At 38.0% G+C, this 17204-nt stretch overlaps 1 protein-coding gene across 1 annotated transcript in view; it reads right to left on the reverse strand.

The window, feature by feature from the left end:
• Positions 1 to 15982, reverse strand: part of TMX3 (thioredoxin related transmembrane protein 3) — a 29412-nt gene extending 13430 nt beyond the window's left edge. Inside the window, exons 1-9 of the mRNA XM_056483908.1 lie at positions 15892 to 15982; positions 15532 to 15586; positions 10870 to 10909; positions 9763 to 9886; positions 6547 to 6592; positions 5500 to 5580; positions 4526 to 4625; positions 4199 to 4276; positions 1907 to 1973 (exon numbers count right to left, since the gene is read on the reverse strand). Coding sequence (XP_056339883.1) covers positions 1907 to 1973; positions 4199 to 4276; positions 4526 to 4625; positions 5500 to 5580; positions 6547 to 6592; positions 9763 to 9886; positions 10870 to 10909; positions 15532 to 15586; positions 15892 to 15940 — 640 coding nt within the window. The 5' untranslated portion in view covers positions 15941 to 15982. The remainder of the gene's footprint in view (positions 1 to 1906; positions 1974 to 4198; positions 4277 to 4525; positions 4626 to 5499; positions 5581 to 6546; positions 6593 to 9762; positions 9887 to 10869; positions 10910 to 15531; positions 15587 to 15891) is intronic.
• Between the last annotated feature and the right edge of the window lie 1222 nt (positions 15983 to 17204).

The following is a 17204-nucleotide window of genomic DNA, read 5'->3' on the forward strand; positions in this document are numbered from 1 at the left end:
AAAAAAAATTTATATTTTTTAAGAGACTTACAATTTCAGTACTACTGAGGTAACCACTAATTTTTCTCCTATTTTCCTTTTATTACTGTTAGACCAACTGTCACACTTTCATAGGCATTTCAAGTTTTAAAACTTCTAAAGCTATTTTAAATTACAGAAAAGTGTGAAAAGTTGATATGATGATGTTATTTTCTAAATCAAGGATAAATGATACCATATTAGAAGTTGTGACCTAGTGCAAAAAGAACAGGTTTAAACCCTGTTTTTAAAGAGGTATGTGTACATAAATTGTCAAGTTTTGAACAAAGCAGTGATATAAAAATACAGAAAGCAGTATTTGTGAGTCCCTAAATGAGACAGAAAGATCAAGAAAAAGCAGGAGCATTAAGCAGCACTGCAAATGTAAGTGAACAAATAATCACATATGACTGACAATCAGTTATACTGAAGGCTAGTTTAAGATGCTTGATGTTTTAACCTATTCTAAATTCTAATACATACTATCAATTAGATCTAAATCACAAGTAAAAAAGAAAAACATATACACATGTAAGTTGCCTTTTCTGTGAATAAATGCACAATAAATAATTTGTCATAAATCCTATTGTATAGACAGAAGTATCAATAATTTCAGGTTAATAATGATCTGCCGTAAGGTAGTAGCAAGCAACTCCAAGCATAATTCATCCCATTGATCTGCATCCATTTCCCCTACTATGGAGAAGGAAAAAACCCAAACCAAAACACCAGGCAAGGTCAGAGCACTGAAGTGCATTCTGCTACAACTTTTTCCTCGTAGTGAGCTCTTTAAATTTCTGCCAGTCATAACAGTTGCACATAAAACCTTATTCAGTCTCTTAAACTGTGTCTTCATGATTTGATTCCAATAATGCTCCTGGTACATTACAAAAAAGTAAAAATTTTATGAAGTAAATTAAAGGAATTATTACAGCTTTTGAATTTGTTTTAGAAGGTGTGGAAAAAGCAAGCATGCCACACAGCAAAAGGAGTTTCGCTGGCAAGCTTTCCTTCTCCAGACTTGCTAAAAGAGATTAAAAAAAATTAAATCCAAATCAAGGAGGCTGTAGAGTGAATTTTTATCTGGAGGCAACAAACTGAAGAGAAAGATAAGTACATCCATTCTATGAGGTAACAAAGAACACCCTTGGTGGCCAACCTGAAATATTTTGCTGTGGTACTACTTATCCTAAGAAATTAAACCTGCAGAATAATCTTCTGAGTAATGTGTTTTCAATTTAAAGTGAAAATTTGCATTTAGAACGATCTGAATCAAGAGTACATGCTTTTGCAAATAAGTGGTGTGCTTATAAGCCCAGGCTATGTAACATAACTGTGAGTGTGAGTACAATGTAATACTTTTATATGGATATGCACACACATATACAGATACACACTTTTACAGAAGTGGCAGGTGTACTGGTCTTATGTACTGCATATACACACTGTGGAAATAACAGTGTTAAAAAACAGTACTAGTTTCAGGTGACTGTTCTATGGCCTACACACTGAACAAGCCAGGTAAAGCAGTCTACGTATATGATGAATTTATACAGTGAGGGAAGAAGTTACTTTTCTAAGTACGTTAATGCGGGCAAAATAATAATAATATTTTATTTTATTCCAGTAATATTGGAAGCTACATCTTACTGAAAACACAAAGCAAATATCATCACTTCTACTTCAGTAATGCTAAACCAAATCAGCTGCATTTTGTTGCAGAAGAACTAGTAATTTTTTTCCCTTTCCTTCATGAAGGAGCTGCTATTTATCCTAAAACTGGGGAATTTTCCAGCATGCAAACACACCTTTCAAAAACTCCCAACTCCTCCAGTTTCTCCATATTCTTTAAATATCTTGTCTTAAAGTAATGTCCACTTTTACTTACCATCATAAACAAAGTAAGTTCCATCTTTGAAGACCATAACAGCAGGCAATTCAGGCAATGTCACATACTGAAAGAGTCAGATTTCAATTAATCCATGGAAGATTAAAAGATTTGTGAAACAAAAAGAAAACATTTGAAAACATGTACGTGTAGTTCATGGGGAAAATCTCTAAGGACACTTAAATTTATTTTCTGTCTACATTTACTAAGATAAATTCATCAGCTTCTGTATATTAAAAGTAAGATAACAAATATATCTTTGAGAGGTGGCACTCACAAAGCACAAAAGAAACATGATTTTTACTGGTATCTGCAGTAGCATGAAGAATAATTTACAGATTGGACATGGACTTGAGACAGGAAATTGTAACTTGAGGATTTTATCAATCATGCTCTCAGTTCCCAATTTGTGCTGTTGTCAGCATACTTGTCATACTGCAACTTCTACTAAATGGACACTAAATTTTGTGGAGTAAAATTGTACCACTGGTAACATGTGCCACTAAATCTGGGCTATTTCCTGTGCTTCAGACTGATGGGAATATAAAAGAAACAGCTTCAGCACACAGGGCTGCAAAGAGATCTAATTGAGACAAATAACAAAAGCCTTATTGTGCTAAAAATGATATTTAAGATGGTCAGCAATGTACTAAAAAATAAACTGTAGAACTTGTCTTCTTGGAACTCAAAATAATTTTATTCAGCTCATGTTTTTAGTGAACAGCCATAGAAAAAAATAATATATCTACTTCTTACTGCTTGCTAGCATTCTAAGCTAAAATTTTAACAGCATTTGTGGTTACAAAAGAACTGCATCATAAGCTAAGTTTTGATCACGTCATCTGAATTGTCTCATTTACTGATATGTTTTGGAAAAGTAAGGACAGCATCATTTCCAAATGACTTGCCTTCAGTCATTCTGCATTAACTTTCTGGTAAAAGCAGTAATTTATAATACAATAGCTGATATGAACAAGCAAGAAGGTAGTCCCAGATGATGCTCTGCTCTCTTACTTGCCCGAAACATAATTTAACATCTTTGAAGGACAAATCAATCTGTGTACAGCTTAAAGCTTGTAAAAGATGCCTAAAGCTTGGAATAATATTACCTAAGGTGACAAAACAAAGCCTAACAATGAACACCATAGTGCAAAAGTTCATTACAACTCACAACCACATTTTTTTTAACATTTTTGCTTCTCTCCATAGAATACTGAATACCATCACTACTTCAGCTTAAATGACACAGGTGGGAAATTACCTGGTGAGGGGAAAAAAGTTCATTGTTTACATCAGTGTGATCACACAACCTCAAAGACTTCCAGCCTTTTTTACACTTTCTACTGGCCAACTGAACAGTACCCTTCTTGCTCAGCTAGAGCTGAAGTGCAAATAGCAGTATTTAAATTAAGGTAGCTTTTGATACAAGGCTTTTGGAGAACTAACAATACACTATTTATAACGAGGCCAGTTCTATTTATGGTGTTGTAAAATGCAGCTGCCTAAAAAAAAAAAAAAAAAAGAAAAAAACCAAAACAACAAACCAAATTATGCTAGTTCTCACCCCATTAATCACCAACTAACTTCAAAGTCGCATTTTAGTAGGCATGGGACAGACTTGGAGATAACAATAAATGAAAAAGTCTTTTAATTTTGCTACAACAAGTAAGCAACAATGGTTAGACTCACTATAGTAATATCAATTTTTTCCACCCTTGTGATGAATTGTAAATAATTTCCTTGCCAGAGAATCCTCAAAAAAAGCCATGAGGAATTGTGCAGCCAGTGGACTGGACTGCCTGATCCCCGGGCAGACTAATGTGTTGATCAGCTGTGTTTTAGAAGATGTAAGTAACTTACCTCTTCACTTACTTCTGATTTCTAGGGTGCCAGCAGTAACTCATGCCACAAACCCCCCTAATTAGCTATAAAAGTGTTTGGTGAAATGGCTGTTTGGAGCAACAAGAGCTTTTCATTGGCAAAAATCAAAGTATCTACTTTCTTATGCAAGCTGTGTGGCCCACACTGAGTTCTGCGCATCCTTTCATTAATTTTATTAATATGACTGAACAAGTAATTTGGCCAAAACAAAGCAATGACAGACTGATATTTGTGCTGTATTCTTTCCCCATACAGACTCAAACATTACATGTTTCAGTGTAATTACTTAGATATCTACCAAAGGCAAACATACTGTAAGAAGCCATCTCTGTGACATCAAAACAGCAATTATATAGATGAGGAGAAAAAAAAGCTATTTCTGGGAAAGCAGTAGGAATGGAAACAGCTTACCTCAGGCAGCACATCTTCTGAGGCAGAAAAAAAGTATGTATAAACTATTAGTTCTGAAGCAACCTCAATGTATTTTTCCTGAAAAAATACAAACAGTGTTTTTTTAATTCCTCAACTTTCAGTATTCATCAAACAAAATCCTTGTGACATACCTTATCTTCAAAGAGCAATTAGATAACGTTTATGGTGTAAGATTGTAAAAGCACTTTAATAAACATAAAAAATCCCAAGAATTTATTACAAGCATGCATTTCAGTTCTTTTGAAAGATTTTTACAATTGCCCCCTAAATAGCAAAAAAGTAACTTTATTTAATCGAGCATCAAACCTTTAAAGGAGATTCACCACCAACATACACAAAAAGTACACGATGTCTCTTTTGCACATGCTCAAACATATGCTGGCTAGGAAGTGGCCTGATGAGGGGTCTGGAAAAGAAAAAAAAAAATACAAAGAAAAATCTCAGTTTGTGCAATCTGCAAAACCCAAACAAATAAAAATTCACAAGAAAATGCCATACAGTTTTTTCTGCTGTTTTAAAAAAAAAAATTACAAAATGCAAATTAACTTACTTTCCCAAGTTATTATTCTAATGTATACTAAAAGAAAAATAGTACATTCCCACCCTCCCCACCAAATAACGTGTTATATTCTTTAAATCACACACTTAAATATGAAATTCAGATCTTACTACAAAATGCTGCTATGATGTAAACATGCATGCCTTTTACTGGTCACAAAATCACAGGCTGGGCTAGCTGGAAGGGACCTTAAAGATCATCTGGTCTAACCCTGCCACCATGAACAGGGACATCTTTCACCAGACCATGTTCCTCAGAGCCCCACCCAAACTGGCCTTGAACACTTCCAGAGATGCAGCATCTGCAACTTCTCTGGGCAACAGGTTCCAGTGTCTTACCACCTGCACAGGAGAGAATTTGTTCCTAGTATTTGTTCTAAACCTATGCTCTTTCTGTTAAGAACCATTGCCCCTTACCCTGTCAGTATAGACCTTGATAAAACTCTCTGTCTTTCTTGGAAGATGTCTTTATATAGTGGAAGGCCACAATAAGGTCTCCATCATTTGAGAGAGAAAATTGCAAATGTAAGTAGAACAGCCAGGAAATGTGGCCTTAGAAATAAATACTTTTAACTCAGCACCAGTTTCCCATGCAGTCACACATATAGTACATATAGGTTTAACTTCAATATCTTATTCTTTTTAAATAAGTCTTGGCCCACCTTAAACTCCCACACAAGTTTGAAGTCAGCAAACCCAGTCTCTGAGAAAAGTATACTTACCCTGCCACTCTATTAGCAAATTCAATTATATCATCTTTGGTTCTAGGTCCTCTGTAGTTGTATGCCAAGTCACCTTTCAAACTAGATAAATAGAAAGACAAAAAAAGAACAGAAAAGCAATCATCTATACTACATTCATGCATATAAAATTCCTCAACCTTCATATGTTTACTGCAGTCACCTTTCAGCAAATGATAAGCAGAAGAAGTGGCCAGCAAAATATAAAACTCAATAATGCAATACAATGGAATTATGGAATAAATGCTTATTTACACAGTATGTGATTTACTGACTTGATGAAATACTTAACATTTTTCTACAATTATTTTTTCTAGTGCACAGCAGGCATTTACTTTGTAAGCACACAGATCATTTAGAACACTTGTTTAATTTTATTAAAAAATATTAAAAAGCCTCCCCAAAACGTTGAAACACCCCACACTCAAACCAAACCCAACACACTCAACATTTATACTACTCAGGGATTAGTCCTAGTAAAAGGAAAGAATATAAACTTCTTTAATGCTTTTTTATAATTGAAATGTATCAAATAATCTGCAAAACCTTTTAAATTTACGTATTAAGCTTCAGTGAAGTGTTGGTCAGCTTATAGTACTCTGCTGAGAGGGGATGTAGGATGCTTGCATTAGCAAAGTATTCAAATAAGTTTTACTAATTCAAATAGGCTTTATTTGAATCCATATAGATTTAGGAAATTCAAAGGAATTTTCAATGCCTCTATATGCCAAGAAAATTTTTCATCCTTAAAGATTATCAAGATGAACATCTCTGCTTCCTTTTTTGAGAAGACTAACTTGACAAGATTAATTATCATCTATCAGGAACACTGTTTGCTTAAACAATAACCTGCTAAAACCCCCAGTGAGTCCACAGTAAAAAGTACCCAAAACTACTGAGTCTTTATTTAACATGACATTGTACTGGACTATACATTACATGGGTTTGAAACTTCTAAATGGACAGGGTTATTTTAAATTTTTTGTCATGAAAACATTTATAGAAATTCAATAGGAACGATCAACTTACAGCTTAATTGTTGGATAGCCTCGCACTCCAAATTCAGATGCAATACCTGAAAGGAATGTGTAAATGCCAAAGTGAACCAAAGCTTTTTTTCTCTCATATCTTAGTCTTTAAACATGGCTTACTATTCAAGCCACATAAACAACTGAAATTAGCTCAATATTAATTACTTTACTTGCTTTCAAGGAAAAGCTTGCTGCTATTAAGCTACATCATTAAAATTTGGAATTCTTTCAGAGGTGCTGCTGAGTCCCGGGATACCCTTTCAATATATGTGCCACAACTCAAATGTTATGAGAATCCTCTGGACAGACACGCTTGGTCTGCTTTCACCAAAAGCAGTATGTATTGAATATGCACATACAATTGACTAAAAATATAAGAGGCAAAAATTAAGCATTGTGGATAAAGAGCTGTAAATGCTAATGATTCAAAGAAACATAGAAGACAATTAACTACTCGTGTGCTAGAGTAATGGCTAATGAGAAGTGCAGTATCATACTGCAGATGTTACAAAAAAGTTTTTAAATCATATTTCACACAAGTAAATGTCTACTGTCATGAACCTTACCAGAAGTAGGCACTTTCTAAGCAGATACTTCTCTGCCACTTACTAAAGGGCAAAACATAAGACAACTGCAGAATTTTCTCCCCCACCTCAGATGTGTTTAAAATCTTCCATCTTGCTTCCATCAATCAGTAGAGTACAACTTGCAACCACCCTTCCACTTGTGAACACAGCAACTTAAAGCTTAAAGCAGCACACCTTCCAGCAAATTGAGTTTTTACCACAAGTTAAACTACACAATCTCAAAAAAGGATTAAGTAAGTTTAAAACTGTGGCAATACTTGTGCAATTCCCTGTTGAATAACAATCCCTGCACTCAAAAAGCACCTAGAGTCAATGCTTGTTACAAAACCATTCTGAAGCTACCAGTGGCATGCCATAGCAAGCAGATATTGGATGCCTTGTGTGCAAAGCCCTCAGTAAGAGTTTAGAAATTGACCCTAAGGTTGTTCACCTGCATCAGGTGCAAGTACCTTATTGCACAGCATAATGAATAAAACTAGCAGCTCATCTACAGGCATCTGATTAAAGACAACTGTTCTAAGAAGTACGCATGTGAGGATCAATTTGATCCTTTTCTCTTACAGCTCTACTACATAAAACTACAGTGCATTAAAATGTGTATTAGAACATTCAATCACAAGAGCTGGCAAGTTTATTTCTCCATGTACAGTTCTTGTGTGTGCTTAGGAGAACAAGAAGAGACAAGTTTTAATACGGTTTTTAAACACTGCAGCCATGGGAATTACCAAAATTTTCTCAACTTAATGGAAATTACTTATTTACATCATCACCTCCACTTCTTGATATGAAGAATACAGTAAAATACAGGCAAACAGCATCAATTGTGCCAGCCCCAGGTCTGATGTATTTCTATTCTGCTCACACACAGTGGACTCCTGAGACTAAACCCCCTGAAAATTCAACTGATACCACAGCAGTGACTGCTCTGTTGATGCAAGAGCTGTATTGTCATTCCACAGAGCTACCAGAGGCACCATTTACTGGACGATTTGTATGTTCACCTGTGATCTCAGCTCTCTGACAACAAGCTTACTGAAGTTCAGCTCTTTCACACTACTTCATATTCCTATTAGAAACACAAACTATGTGGAGCAAACCACTCATGTTCCCTCCTAGTGACAAGTACACATTACAGCTGCATTTCCTTCTGGTATTTTCAAGACTGAACTACTTTGTTTTCAGAGAATCTAGATTGCAAAAGATTAAGCAGAGTTGACTTTAGTTTTTTTATATCCAGATGTAAAATTTCCACTTCCAAAATGAAAGTATAAAAATATTTCAAAAGATTTATCAGACATTATGAAACTGGTAGCAAATCTGAGAAGAAAAACTTCTCCAGGGTACAAAGGAACCCTTGCAGCTCTTAGTAATTTTTATATAAGTAAAAATGAATTATATAACAGAACCATAGTACCAATTCTGTTCTAGACATAAGGTACAAGATTTCAGTAACAAGATGACAAATACAAATATTTCAGGGTAAGAGTTTATACAATTTATATGATTTAGAATTTTATATAAATGACTGGAAAGTTAGAGAAACATGAAATCTATTCCCAGTTTTGAAGTTACCTGGTTGCATGAACTTGAAACTTCTAATTCTTCAGACTTATTTTTCTATAGAAAATAAGCATCTTTAAGATGAAACATGAAGTCGTATTTATTTGGTTTTATAGAAAAAGATATATACAATAAATTGGTCTTTGAGATAAAATAATTTTAATCTCAAAAGACCAAACTCTCCTATATCCAAGCACAGGAGTGACCGGAATAGGACTGAGAAAAATATCCTCTATAACATTTTAGGCAAGTACAACAAACGTGAAAAATCAGATTTAATGGCTATTAACTAAAAACACTACATGTATTTACAAAATTGTATTACATATAGATGTCACTTAGGCCCCACTCCTCCCCATACCTTCCTTTTGAACAGCCTCCTGGTTCAACACAGATTTAGGTGAATTGACAATAAAGAAGCACACAAACACAAAGCAAGTACTGTTTTGCATTCAACAATCCTCTCACGTCTCCCCAAACCACTTCCCTAATTACCAAAGGTTTGGGGCTTTCTCTGAAAAGGTCAATACACATGAAAGGCATCAGCAGAAAAAAAAGCACTGAAAGCACTGAATTTGGTTTTTTGAGGAGACACTTCCAGAGAAACATGGGAAGAAATCGGCTGAGCAGTGATCACTGATGTAATGAATTCAGTTACTTTAGCAGGCTTTGTGTAACAGTTTCAGGAGCGATTACCTGAAATGAGTAAGAGCAAGAACACAGGCACTCCTCCAGCAGTAATAGAAGGAACCTAAAACTGGATGCTCCCAAGAGACACACCACATAAAAGTGCTTGTATAACAGCACATATCAAAAGCAGATCTTTGAAAAGCTTTTACCTTCCCCATGCCAGGAAGAATTCCCTACTCAAGCAGAAACAAATAGGATAAAAGGCACATACTACAGCAAGTTGTCACGTTTAGAAAGAAAAGTAATCAGGATTTTTTTCTACAATTACTATTTGCATGTTTGTGCTACGACACAGAACAACTACAAGAAAAAAAAAAAAAAGAATAATTTCAAAACAGAGGCTGTGATGAAATTACCTCTAAACAAACCACACTTACTAGAAAAGGAAGTTGCATCCATCTTCCCAACTTTTACTGGAGAACCCATGTTTCTCATTTCTATGCCCACTTCATTCCACACAGGCTCTAGTTTCTTACAGTGGCCACACCAAGGTGCATAAAACTGAGAAGCAAATATATTTCATTAAAAAAAAATTAGTAGAAATTGATTCTACAATTAACCCTCATATTATTAGCAAGACTCATTTTCCAGTCACAGTGCTCCGCATGTCTTAATAAAATTGGAAGTTAGTTATAAGGTTATCATGACAAGCAGCATTTATGAGTTAGTCCTACTTCTAATATGAAAGCACAAGTTTGAAAAGAATACATTAAACTGCTGCACTATTATATTGTTTCTTATTTAGGAACAGACTGCATGGTAACATTTTTTTTAAAAGATCATATAAACAATCTATCCAGGAATATGGATTTGTCAACAGGCAGAAGACATCAGTGTTTTGGTATAACAAGATAAGCCACAATTTAACAGAAGTTGAATTTTGTTTTGCTATACACTTCTGATAACTCCGAATTAGGACATACGGTTTTTCCCACTCAGAAATCACTAATCTGGGTAATATAGTTTTGAGAACTACAGAACATACTTGGGTGAGAAAAGTAATGTTACCTCGTTCACAAGCAAGCTCACTTTTTAAAAAACTTTGTCCCTGAAATAAGGGGCACTGAATCTTTCCAAATAATTTAGGAAAGTCAGAGGGCTCTCATATATTTGATCTTGCAGTGCTAACAGAAGTCTAGAACACAAATCAGCTGATATAATTAATGGAAGGACTATAAAAATTCTCAACAGAGGTTATCACCTCTGACTGCTAGGTAATCTGCTTTTCTTTTTTAAGGACTGCAAAATATAGACTGAAGCCTATTCAGTAGGCTATTCAAAAGTCTATTCAGCCTATTCCTGGTTCACCCTGAACAGCAGACAGATTGCTTATCTATCCTGTCAGAATTACTGTCATGAAGTTTTTCTGCATCATGTACAAACAACTTTCCAAGTGATGAAGCAGCCTGACTACAGGGTGTAGCACTGTGCATTCTGTCTTTTGATTCCACCAGCAGATCTTCCCATTTTTCTTATATACTCACATCTACAAGCCAAATATCATCTTTACGGTTTTCTTTAAACCTAGAAGGAGGAAAAAATCAAATCAATAAATTATGTATCTGAAAATAAAATAGTGAAATGTATGTGTGAAACAGGTAAAGTCTACAATAAGGTTAGTATAAAACTACAGGCACAAGATTTCTGTTTTGTTTCTTTCTTTGAGGGTGGGGAAACAGAGGAGATGCTTATTTTTAATATTGCCCCTGTACGTGATACTACACACACAGCTGTGTCAATTAGATTTCTCTATTTCCTAAGACAAAACCCCAACAGAACAGAAAAACAGCAAGAAATAAGAATACACACCAAAACACACAGAAGATGCTAACTAGCATGTAGAATCTAGGGGGAAGAAGTATTTTGCAGTTGTCTTAGTTATATTAAATACATTTGTTGTTGTATTTTTATTTATGTACGAATACAGACTCTTTGAGCATTGGTTTAAACTGTTAATCTTAGCTTTACTAAATGTAAACTAACTAAATTATCTTTAATATTAACATGCAAAACAATTTTAGTTTAACCTCCTTCAACATTCTATTATAGGTGCATCAGTTTATAGTTCTGTTAAAGTTGAACACAACCAAGAAACCAACTTAATGGAATAAAAATGATCAAGTTACTGATAAAATCTAGATACACAGGTACTACTGAATTTTCTTAATGCTAATGGCATTAAGAAAATTTAAATGGCATTCAAATTAACTGATTGGTTTTATTAACTATAAATCTGTCACTGAATTCTAAAATCTCTTAATACTAAGTTTGATAAATCAAAGTTCTTTGGTACCTCCCAAAATGCTGCTTACACATTTCACGGTTGTCACTTCAAGTTCATATGAATTACTGCATTAGTTAACTAGATCTATATAGAGAATTAAATTAGCTAGAACTTTAATCTAAGGTTTATTTTTGTAAAAGACAGGCTTTGTGAAAGTGACTAGGACTGGGACTAAAGTCACACACTATAACAAAAATGTACAGCATTCTTACTGCACCACTCTCCTTGCAAAATGAGATATTTACATATAATTATGCAGTAAGTGTGGATCTACACTCTAAGATCCACTTAATACAAGTTATAGCCCAACTTGTCAGTTCCCAATATGTAGCATGCCTATTAATGGCTCATAAGAAGTAGGCAGAATTTACTGTATTTCATTTAAAGTTGAATCTGTAATAGTCCATAATGGTCTTGAAGAAATGCTAATGCTTATATTGGCTTACTGTTTGACAGAAATAATTCAGAAATCATGAATACAATCTAGTTACAGTGTTGAGTGTTTGAAACTTAGAATTGCAGTATTTCACTGGTAAATTCTAGACTATTTTATTGATGGTATACCAAGGCTGCCATGCTTGTACAGCAACAGGAAAGGTATTTGCAGAGACTATGCTATGGAACTGCTAAAAGAAAGCAGCATTTTAATATCACTAAATTGCCTAGTTGACAACCTCACTAAAAATGTACTTCACCACCCTAAGCACTATAGAGCTAATGAAAGAGCCAGTGAGAGCCCAGCATCTCCTGAGAACTCTAACAGAGCTGCAGCTGACTTCCAGTTACAATGCCAAATAATTGGCTATGATGCAAGAGGCAGAAAGCAGTTACTGAATCGTAAGATCCTAGGCTGTGCTTCAATTTAGAATATCACTTTTTCTTTGTATAAAAAGAATTTAGAATTAAGTGTTCTCCTTCCTCTGTCACAGTACAACTGTTATGGCAAATTGTAAAGAGCATTAACGTACTGAGAAAGGTTGACTGCAACCTTGACAGCAGATAGAAAGAAAAGAGAGAATGAAACATCTGGAGGCTGAGCTTTCCAACAGAGTTTAATAACTTTAACCTAAGATTGTACAAAAAGTACTGTAGTTTTTATAATAAATTTCAATGTACTTCTCATCTACAAACACCTATTTATTCAAATTCCACAGAAACTAAAATCTGAAGTGTAACAAAACCCCAACTATCAAAACTCGCTCTAGTTTTGCTAACGTCAATGATTAAATTACTAGACAATATTAAGAAAGTTCAACACACTGCTGAAGAAAACCAGAAATCTCTCTACAAATGAGCAGTCAAGCATTTTCTGAAGGTATTTCTAGATTCTATACGTATGTTTTTCCTGCACAAAATTTCAGTCTCTCTCTTTAACTGTCCTGTGCAATCTCGTCAGCTGACAGAAACACAATCACACCGGTGGAAAGTGTTGCACATCCTTGAATCAAAATCATTTGTATCAAAGCCATACATCTTCCCAACTACGTGATCCAATGTTCTCTCAGCCCCCAATTAAACTAAGCATCCCACTTAATCATGAACAGTTAAAAGAAACCAGCATGAAGCAAAACTGAACACCAAGGTCACAATTCCAAGGGCCTTAAAAAAACCCAGCTGCTGGATCTATTCCTTGCTTCCCTCTTGCACTGTTTCTGAGGCTTCTGATCCTGGTTTGAGCCATCCCACAGAAAGAAAAACATTCCCTTTTAAGTCAGGTTACTTATCTGCTTCATTATCACACTAGAACAAGTCCATACCCATCACAAGATGAGCACAGACCTGAGGCAGCAGATCTGCTATCAGGGCAGCACGAGCCAAGAGGAACCAGAGCTCATTTTGTGCATCCCTCCCGCAGCCCAGCTGGGCATGGCTGTCAGCTCTGCTCTGCTACTTGTTTTCCCATATCCTGTAAGCTTAGGAAAGGGACCTACACCTCGTACTAGTCCACACTGTTTACTAAAATTCAAACGGAACACAAATCTTACAGCAACAGCAGAACGTCCATAATGTTAAGGGATCTATAAAATGGAAAATTTAAAACTCCACCAGTCACTGCTCCCTGGTTTGGAGCAAAATTAAACAAAAATTTGAATTTTTTTAAATTAAATTTTAATTTCAATTATTTTCCTGACGTCCCTCACCATTTGCCAATAAGATAAAAAAAAAAAAAAAAAAAAAAAAATCACCCACAAAACCTGCCCTGAACAATTCTTCAATTCTTACTCTCAATTGCAAATATATGCATCTGTATAGTTCTGTAATTGAAAAATTCAAGTGTTCTAAAATAAGATTTCCTCTTATCAGTTGCTTAAAAAAGTTATGTGATGACAGAACCACAATTCTTCACTCCGAAACAGCACACACATTTAAACACACACGTGTGGAAACATTATATGGACACGTGAAGTAGGAGTACAGATAGGCAAAGTGAATGGATATTCACTCCTTGAAAATATGAGCATGTTTTAAAAACAAGCTTTGAAAATCAAGTCCCATGCTTCAGCTGTTTTTTTTTCACAACACCAGACACTGTTGTGTCTCTCCTGAGAATTCCTTCATGCTCCCATCCCCTCACCCGTAAAACCACTACACATCATCTGATCTTACCATTAACAAGAATATTGTAAAAATGTGAGTGGTTTTCTGACAGTTTAGCTCTCTGATGCAATTATCACGGATTGAACCCTCATGAAAATGTCACCTTTAACTGGCTGAATTTATCCCAAAGCAATCACCTAATGCCAACTTCTCCCCTATCAGTTACTATTCTCCATACCTTCTCTTTCAATTCCAATAATTATACTGCTTTGTAGCACTTGATATCATGCTGCTAATCTGACAAAAAAATGCCCAAAAAACATTTGGGCTCTTTTCTTAGGAAACAGCAACTATGGAGTTATCAAACTGCTACAGCAAAACCAGCTTGCCAACAGTAACACTACACAACCGAGTTCATGGCAGGACTACCCACTTCAACTCCAAAACAGTCTCTGGACTAATTCTGCTGTTAAGGCACATTTTGACACAAATATTACTGGCACTTCAAACAGCCATGAACTAGTCCTGCAGGCCTCTTTCTCTCTTCTATTTCTGGCTATGCATGAACCCATTTAGACTCGTTCTCCCAAGCCCTCCTGGCAGCCAACTCTAATGTGCTGCAAACTCTAAGAACCCAGTTAAATGCAATCAGGTTGTATTTGGGGCAGGCACCAACACACCAATGTATTTATCACACCAAAAAGAAAGAACAAGCAATGAAGCCCAAGAACATTTCTGGCAACACCACCACAGTAACAGTTTTAAAGAGGCTGAAAAATTAAATTGTCCCTCAGCTTCATTAACTGAACCTCCCTAATACGTGAGACTGAGGAGAGACCTTATGGGAGTCTACAAGTTCCTCAAGAGAGGAAGCAGAGGCACAGACACTGGTCTCTGGTGGCCAGTGACATGACCCAAAGGAACAGCATGAAGCTGTGTTGGTGATGTTTAGCCTGGATAGCAGGAAAATGTTTTTCAGCCAGGGGGTGGTTAGGCTCTGGAACAGGCTCCCCAGGGAAGTGGTCACAGCACCAAGCCTGACAAAGCTCAAGAAGCCTTTGGACAACTCTCACGTGGTGTGACCTTTTGGGGGTCCTATGCAGGGACAGTAATTGTACTTTAATGATCCTTGTGGGTCCCTTCCAACTGAGGATATGCTATGATATTTCAGGCCACAATCTTTCTGCCCTTCCTGCTATAAAAAAGCCAGTCTTTTCCAGTGTAGCTTTCTTGACAAGCACACTATGCACAAAGTCTGGGGTCATATTCCCCACAAGAAGACAAACAACATCTTGGGAATTAGGCAAGACACCCCGATACTTACGACTCATCTAGATCCTCCACAAAACCCGCACCTGACGCCACCACATGTGCAACCACTGCGAGGCAAAGGAGAAGCGTTGCATGAGTGGTGCCCGAACCAAGCCGGGGCGCTCACCCCCGCCCGCTGACAGGCTCCCTTCGCTCCCGGCCCCGCACGTCCCCAGCGCCTCCCCACATCCTGCCTGCCCCAGCGCCGGCCGCCTCCCAGCGCCACGCCGTTCCCCGCGCCGTTCCCCGCGCCGTTCCCCGCTCCGTTCCCCGCGCCGTTCCCCGCGCCGTTCCCCGCTCCGTTCTCCGCTCCGTTCCCCGCGCCGTTCCCCGCTCCGCCCCGCAGCCCGGCCCGGCGGAGCCCGCCCGTCACCTGCCGCCCAGAGCAGGCAGCGCGGCCGCGCGCCCGGCGCCGCTGCCATGTTGACAGAGCCGCGCACGGCCGGAAAGGGAAGCGCCGGCCGCTCCCCGTGCGCAGGCGCGGAGCGGGCGCGGGGCGGGCCTGGCGGGCCCGGGGTGCCGGCATTGCCGGGGGCGGGCGGCAGGTGTGGGTGCGCAGAGTCTGTCATCTCCGCAGCGGGGAGGCTCTCCTTTGGTTAGTCAGTGCTCTGCTTGTTTGGAAGAACGAGCCTCCGGCGGGAGCACGTGTGCCGCCTGCCATGCTTCCTGCACTCTGCCGTGGGTTCAGCTCTCCCCCTGCCCTGCTGCTGTGCCAGCAGCCTTCCTTCAGCTCGGGCGCGCAACGCCATCGCTTCAATGGCCGTGCCAGCCCTCGTTCGTTCAGACCTGTCACAGTCTGACCTATCTGCAGCTACCGTGGCTTTTCTGTCAACTGCAGGTCCTCTTAGGGCTAGCAGTCCTTGTTTAAGTATTTCAATTAAAGCAGGCCTGGGATTGTTCAGTCCTGGAAAAGACACGGCTCGGGGGAACCTTATTAATGTGTGTAAATACGTGAAAGGAGTTGCAAATAGACAAAGCTGGGCTCTTAGCAGTGGTGCCCAGTGACAGGACAAAGGGAAACGGGCATGAAGTGAAACACAGGAGGTTCTCTCAGAAGGTGAGGAAACCATTCTTGAGTGCGGGGGTGACTCCAGTGCTGCCCTCCAGTCTCCCGCCCACCGCAGAGCGACTCGCCAGCCCCCGGGCACGGTCCCGAACAGCCGGCTCCAAATGGCCCTGCCTGGGCACAGCCTTGGGACCAAGTGACTTCCAGAGGTCCAACCTCAACCACTCTGTGATTCTGTGATCCATCCCCGTTCAGTTTTGATTCCTCCCTATATTAGAATTATATTCTTCAACTGTACATGCAAATGTTTGAGATCTTTGTAAGAAAAGGATAGATTCTTTCCAGGGACCATCCTGTTCTTCTGAATTAAGTGTTTGGGGTCTATTATCTTTGCATAATGTCTACAAGCAGCAGGCACTGAAGTTATTTCATTTTTGGGCTGCTCTGTGTGTGTGTGTGCACATGTGCTTGTACTTCCATGGGTGTAGATACATGTTTTCTTGGCTACTCATTACCTTCCACACTGGGCCATAGCTGGTCTGGTGAAGATTTACTGTTCACTTAATGCTTTGAAGATAAAGCCTGTTGGATTCATCAAATAATCCCCAGAGTTGTCCAGTTGGCAAAAGCCAACTTCCATAATATGGGCTGAGAAATAGGTCAAGGCCTGAGAGTATATG

This window comes from Oenanthe melanoleuca, chromosome 2, assembly GCF_029582105.1.
Source record: "Oenanthe melanoleuca isolate GR-GAL-2019-014 chromosome 2, OMel1.0, whole genome shotgun sequence".
Taxonomy (NCBI): Eukaryota; Metazoa; Chordata; class Aves; order Passeriformes; family Muscicapidae; genus Oenanthe; species Oenanthe melanoleuca.